At 38.1% G+C, this 7,402-nt stretch overlaps 1 protein-coding gene across 1 annotated transcript in view; it reads left to right on the top strand.

The window, feature by feature from the left end:
• Positions 1-673: 673 nt before the first annotated feature.
• Positions 674-7,402, top strand: part of ABCB7 (ATP binding cassette subfamily B member 7) — a 173,803-nt gene continuing 167,074 nt past the window's right edge. Inside the window, exon 1 of the mRNA XM_023764720.1 lies at positions 674-892. Coding sequence (XP_023620488.1) covers positions 725-892 — 168 coding nt within the window. The 5' untranslated portion in view covers positions 674-724. The remainder of the gene's footprint in view (positions 893-7,402) is intronic.

The raw sequence follows: 7,402 nt of genomic DNA, 5'->3' as shown, positions 1-7,402 counted from the left end.
GATGGACAAGATAAGTTTGCTAGATTTAGCAAATTTAATATTTGAGATATATCTATATTTAAAAATGAAACAAAATAGATCCAGAAACATAGAAGCATGAAACAGATGGACGAATTTAAGAGAGAAGGCGGGAGTGGGGTGGGTGGGTGGGTAGGGAGAGATTAACCAGAGAATTTATATGCATATATGCATAGCCTATGTTGTGGTGAAGGCTGGGAGGGGCGGGTGCGTTGTGGAGGCGATCAATGGGAAAAAAACAAAACAAAAAACGAAGGGGATATCTGTAATGCTTTCAACAATAAAGATAAGTTAAAAGATTGTCAAGGGCGGGGAAGAAAAAAAAGGACACATATGTAATACCCTTTGTAATACTTTAAAAAAAAAATAAATAAATAAAAAAAATAAAATTAAAAATTGAAAAAAATGATACATTATCTGAAATTCAAATTTAACTGCGCATCCTGTATTTTATCTGGCAAATCTAGGAAAAGAGAAAAAGACAGTATTACTCTGACGTTCCCGGTTGTGTAAGAAAAACTTGCAAAGGCCGGCCCTACTAGAAAAAAAGCGGTTGCACTAAGGTACCTGAATCTTAAGAGAAGCTATTTCCGGTCTTGGGCCCTGGGAAAACGAGGGGGGAGGGGAAGAAAGGACTAAGGCCTCTAAGTTCAGTCCTCCAGTGTCCCACAATCCTCTGCTCTCGCTTCCTCTTTCCTCGCTCAAGATGGCGCTGCTCGCGATACATTCCTGGCGCTGGGCTGCCGCGGCGGCTGCTTTCGAAAAGCGTTTGCACTTCGCGATTCTGATCCGGCCTCTAGTCTCTGTGCGCGGATCAGGTCCGCAACGGGGGTCACGTCAGCTCGGCGTCCCAGGAACTGCTCGAATTCCCCAGGTAAGATGCCTTTCACATGGAAGAGTAGGGTTCTGAAGGGCAAGGGGGGAAACGTTGCCCTCTTAACCTCGGATCAGAAAAGGAGCCAAGAAGAAAGGTTGTCAGGGCTATCTCGGAGTAGCAGTAAGTGAAGTAAATTAGGGTTAGTCATTTGAGAAAGGGGTGAAGGAAACCTTTGGGGTACAGCAAATGGGAATGGGACCGGCGGTTCTGGACAGAGGTCATCCGGAGCACCAGTAACTCTCGTAGGATTTACAGTGTTCTCTTAGTTTAAGAGATAAGGTGGACACCATTCCCATACTGCTTACCTTGGTAAATGCAAGGAAAACTGACTACTTTCCAAAGTTAGTAATGGAATTTGGGACCAATTTGCCAATGGTTTTGATTTTACTCAGTCGGAAGTAGCATTTGGAGAGTACTCAAGAAGATGGCAAACTAGGTATAAACAAGCGGCAAATTGGGTTGGCACCAGTTATCCCCCTTGCTGACAGGGCTCCTTGATAAGCCAAAACCGTAGTTATCTTTTTCTCCAAAACATAGACCGTCCTAAATTTATATGTAAGCACGATTGTCCTTTGAACCGAAAATAGTGCTCTTCTGTGTACACAGGTCGCTTTGGAAGCCATAAGGCTACTTATCTTTAACTACTGAACGTAGTTATGGTTATAGTGCCTCTTAATATTTGTGTCCATTATTATCTGTTAAGAACAGGGTTTTAAAATTTTTTATTTGCATTTGCTCTACTTCAGTGTACCTTTTTATTTCTTACATATCGACCAAACATTTAATTGCCACCACTTGTTCATCAGTATTACTAAAGTATTATCAGCTTTGTATGAGAAATAACCTCTTAAATTTTGATTCTTCATCAACAAATATTTAATATCTACTATGTACATAGAGCACTATGCTACATAATGGGGTACCAAGAGAAACATCTTAATGCCTTCAAGATTGGTCAATTTCATTAAGGAGATTGGATCTATGCATTACAAGAGTCACTAAAAAACAATGTAGTAGTTGTAGTTGCTGTAGACATCCAGAGGAAATAGTGATAATGAAGGGCCAAATTATAAAATGGATCTCATACTGGTGATAGAACTGGGAGAACATCCCAAGCAGGGACAATAGGTAATGATGCTAGGCATGTGGAATGAATTCATTCATTCAATAATTAATGAACAGAACAAAATATAGGCCCCGTCCTTAAAGTTTAAAAATCTAGTAGCGGAAATAGATTAAGTAAACAGGCAATTATAATACAATAGTGCAATGATGGAAAAGGTCCAAAGGACTGGAAGATATACATGAGGGGCATCAAGTCTAATCTTGAGGTGGAGAAAATTGCCTTCAGTGATGGATACAAAAGCAAAGACCTGAAACATTAGGAGAAGTTAGCCAGTTAAAGAGGGAATATAGCATGTGCAAAGGCCCAAATGTAAGAGAGAACATGGTCCTTTTGCAGAACTGTATATGGTTTACACTAGTGACTAGTGAGTTCAAGATAGGAAGTGGCAGATTAGGCTAGAGAAGCAAATCCAGATCGTTTTATTAAGGTTTTAGGAATACTTTGTTGTTGAAAGTTTGTAACATGATCTCCTGGGAACCATTCTTGTTCTGTAGTCCTCTAATAAGCCAAATAAAATTAAGATAAAATTTGTAGGACTTTGTCCGCCTGGAAGGATGAAGGGGAAAAGAATTCATTAGGTGTTTCAGAGGAGGTGATGGCAATAAAATGTTATCGTTCTCTTTTCATGAACACTATCCCCACAACTTACTTACTCCACTGTCCTCTACACTCTACCATTGCCTTTGATTACAATGTCTGTGATGTGAAAAACAAGGGAAAGATGTTTCCTTTGCCTTCTACTTCTCAGAGGCATGCAACTCTTGCCATCTTTTTTTAAAAAAATGCATTTAATAGGGAGATGAAGGAACTACTATAAAGCTTTTAAAGTAGAACCTGATATAATATGAGGCACATTCAAATTACTTAGTGACTTGTGATTTAAGATTACAAAGTAAATATTGAATGCAATCTTTTAGGACAATCATTAGTATGTAGCATAATATTTTAGAGCTGGAAAGAAACCTTATTGGCGTGTTACAAAATGTTAGTGGGTTGGATCAGCACTTTTTTAAAGGTGAAATTTAGTAGATTAGGAAAGGAAGTATTGCTGTGTACATATTAAAGGACATATTGCTTTATGTACTTTTATATGTTTATACACATACATATTCCCACATATATATGATTACTGGGATGCATTGTAAATGTGTTTTTCACACTAGAGCCTGTGTATAATATGGTAGTAATTAGCTTCATGTGTCTGTTTAAATTAAATTAAGTTAAAGACTTAATTTCTCAATTGCCACATTCTAAAGTCTGAATAACTACATGGATATGGAACATTTCCATTATTGCCGAAAGTTCTGTTGAACAGTGCTGCTATGGAGAGAATACCATACCCTTCTAATTCTGCAGATGAGGAAACTTAAGTCCTAATAATTGACAGCCTTTAAGGCCATTCATTCATTTATTGTCTTCTGTGGGTCAGGTATTTATAGAAGGGTTGCTAAGACTCTGGCAGACACTAGGCACACAGTGTTTGTTGAATTGTTATGATACTGGTCTAATAATTAATAGAGCACTATTAATAGAGGGAAACACCTTAAACATAAAAGTTTTTCTTAAAATTGGAAGATTTTGTGTGATAAGATTTAAATTGTAATGATTTATTATACAGTTGCCTCTCTGTGATGTTAGTTGATAATAAAAGGACTTACGAATTTTGAATGATAGAATTTTGGGTTCATTTCATGAATATTTAAATGGTAGAAACTGAATCTATAGCACCTTTTATCTAAGTTTAAAATGTCCTTGACTCTTGACCATATACTTCATTTTTTAAAATTAAATTTATTGGGGTGGCATTGGTTAATAATATTATATAGGTTTCAAGTGTATAAGTCTATAAATTCTATAATACATCATCTATATATAGCATTATGTGTTTACCACCCAAAGTCAAATGTTCTTCTGTCACCATATATTTGACCCTCTTTACTCTTTACTACCTCTCCCCCAACCCCCTTCTCCTCTGGTAACCACCATACTGTTGTCTGGTCTATGAGTTTTTGTTGTCTTGTTTGTTCATTTGTTGTTTTCAGTTTTATATCCCATATGAGTGGAATAATAAGGTATTTGCTTTTTCTATCTGACTTATTTAGCTTAGCATGATATTCTTAAGAACTATCTATGTTGTCACAAATGGCAGTATTTCATCTTTTCTTATGGTATTCCATTGTATATACGTACCACATTTGTTTTTTTTAAACAAGTTTATTGAGATTAATTCAAATATCATACATTTAAAGTGTGCAATTCAATAATAGATTTTATTATATTCAATAATATGTGCCACCGTCACCATAGTCAACTTACATTTTTCATTACATCAAATACCATATGATTTCATTAATATGTGGAATATAATGAACAAAATAAACTGATGAACAAAATAAAACCAGAAGCATGGATACATGGAACAGACTGGCAAGTGCCAGAGGGAAGGGGGTGGGGGTAACTGGATAAAGAAGGTGAAGGAATTAGCTAAAGAACATGTATGCATAACCCATGGACAGGGAAAATAGTGTGGTGAAGGCCAAGGGAGGAGGAAGCAGAGGTGAGTGGAGGTGGGAAAAGGTGGGTTATTGGGGGACATCTGCAATAGTGTTGACATCAAAAAATTTTAATAAATAAAAATAAAACTGTTACCATTTTGGCTATCACCTCCCATTCCTCTCCCCAACCTGCCCTAAGCAGCCAGTAATCTATGTTAGGTCTCTATAGATTTGTCCATTCTGGGCATTTCACTTGCATGGAATTGAGACTGACTTCTTTCACTTAGCATTATGTTTTCAAGGATCATTCATGTTGGGCATGTATTAGGTACTATATAGTTTTTCATTGTCATGTAATATTCCATGATGCGGATATATAAGATATTATGCATTGCTTGGTTGATGGACATTTGAGTTTCCATCTTTTGGCTGTCGTGAATAATGCAACAATAAGCATTCATGTACAAGTTTTTTATGGACATAAGTTTTCATTTCTCTTGGGTGTATACTTAGGGATAGAATTGCTGGGTCATATGGTAACTCTATATTTAATTATTTAAGGAACTGCCAGACTCGTTTTCAAAGTGACTACACCATTTTGCATTACCATAAGAAGTGTATGAGGGTTAAAATTTTTCCACATCCTTGTTGATGTTGGTCAAACATTTAATTAACTCACTTTAGTCAAGCCATCTTAGTGGATGTGAAGTGTTATCTCATTTTTTAAATATATTTTTATTGATTTCAGAGAGGAAGGTAGAGGGAGAGAGAAATAGAAACATCAATGATGAGAGAGAATCATTGGCTGTCTACTGTACGGGATCTAGCCCGAAACCCAGGCATGTGCCCTTGACAGGAATCGAACCGGGGACTCTTCAGTCTGCAGGCCCACGCTCTATCCACTGAACCAAATCAGCTGGGGCTCATTGTGGTTTTGATTTGTATTTCCCTGATGACTAAAGATGTTGACCATCTATCCGTGTGCTTATTGGCCATTTGTATATCTTTGGAGAACTATCTATTCAGGTTGTTTGCCCATTTTTAAATTGGATTATTGGTCTTTTATTATTGAGATGTGTGAGTTTCTTATATATTCCAGATTCAAGTCCCAGATCAGATATATGATTTACAAATATTTCTCTAATTCTGTTATTTTTTTTCTCTCTTGATAGTGTCCTTTGAAGCATAAAATTTTTTCATTTTGAAGAAGTTAAATTTATGTTTTTCTTTTGTTAGTCAAACTTTTGTTATTATAGCTCTAAATCCATTGCCAAATATGAGGTCATGAATATTTACCCAGGTGTTTTCTTCTACTGAGATATAGAAACATTATTCTTGTATAGCTGTCATTCCTTTTCTCTGTTTTGCTTTATTTACATATAGTGCAATTATAAACATTACAATCCTAATGGTACATTATCATAATTACTTTACATAATTTTATGACTTTTAAGGAAGCAGAGATAAGAAATGACAAATAAATATTTATGGCTTTTGTTATATTCTCTACATTTGTTCTCTTGTGTTTGAGTTTCCAGGTGGAGTCATTTCTTCATCCTTCATCCCAGAATAGCTGTGGTCCTACCCATCTCCTTTGTGATGTCATTGGCAAATATATTGCATCTCTGTATGTTATAATCTCTACAATACATTATATACATACTAGAGGCCTGGTGCACGAAATACGTGCATGGGTAGGGTCCCTAGGCCTGGCTGGAATCAGGGCTGATCTGTGGGACAACTGGCGAGGCGATCTGGGAGCCCCCGCTAGCACCCACCTTGACCAGCCTGGCGCCGCCCGCTCGCTCGCCCTGCCCCCCGCCGCCACCACCTGTCGCCTCCCTCTGCGGGGCAACTGGTGGAGCGATGGGGGGGGGGGGGAGGCCCTGCTAGGACCCACCTTGGCTGGCCTGGGGCCTGCAGGCTGGGGGCAGGTCCTGCATTGAGCGTCTGCCCCCTGGTGGTTAGTGTGCATCATAGCGACCGGTTCCACTAATCGTTCCGCTATTTGGTTGACTTGCATATTAGTCTTTTATTATATAGGATTATTTTGTGGACATAAGAACATCCAAATTAGTAGAGAACTTTTATAAGAATTTATTTAAGTCCTGACCAGGTAGCTCAGTTGGTTGGAGCCTTGTCCCAATATTGCCAGGGTTGTGGGTTCGATACCATGTCAGGGCACATACAGGAATCAATCAATGAATGCATGAATAAGTGGAACAACAAATTCTCTCTCTCTATCTCAAATAAATAAATAATTTTTTAAAATAATTTATTTAAGCCAAATTAGTGATAGTTGCTGGGAATCATGATCTCAAATGCTCCTGAGAATGACAATTTTTCAGTTTCTTTTATAGTTTTGGAATTAAGGACATAAAGATTACATGGAAGTGGGAGAAAGCAAGTTGGGGCTTGGATTACAGCAGGGGTGGGCAACATCGGGCCCATGGACCGTATAAGGCCTGTGAAATCATTTGGTCTGGCCCTGCCAAGACATTAGGGGTGAGTTAATTAAATGTTTGACCAAATATAGCAGGCTAATTTTTAACTTGATAATTTTGTATTTGTCCCCAAATGATGTTATAAATACCAAGTGGCCCTTGGCAGAAAAAAGGTTCCCCACACACGCTGGATTACAGGATAGTTAACTATATTATGTGTGCTCAGGGGTCTGAAAAAACATTATTCCTCTGGCATTTTTTTTTTAAATTAAATCTTTATTGTTCAGATTACATTTGTTCCTCTTCCCCCCCCCCCTTAACTCCCCTCCTCCCAGTTCCCGCCCCACCCTCCGCCCTCACTCCCCACCCACTGTCCTCATCCATAGGTGCACGATTTTTTGTCCAGTCTCTTCCCGCATCTCCCATTCCCCTTTCCCCCCAA

This window comes from Myotis lucifugus, unplaced genomic scaffold, assembly GCF_000147115.1.
Source record: "Myotis lucifugus unplaced genomic scaffold, Myoluc2.0 scaffold_4, whole genome shotgun sequence".
NCBI lineage: Eukaryota > Metazoa > Chordata > Mammalia > Chiroptera > Vespertilionidae > Myotis > Myotis lucifugus.
Note: the sequence above shows the minus strand (reverse complement) of the source record. Positions and strands in the feature narration are given on the sequence as shown.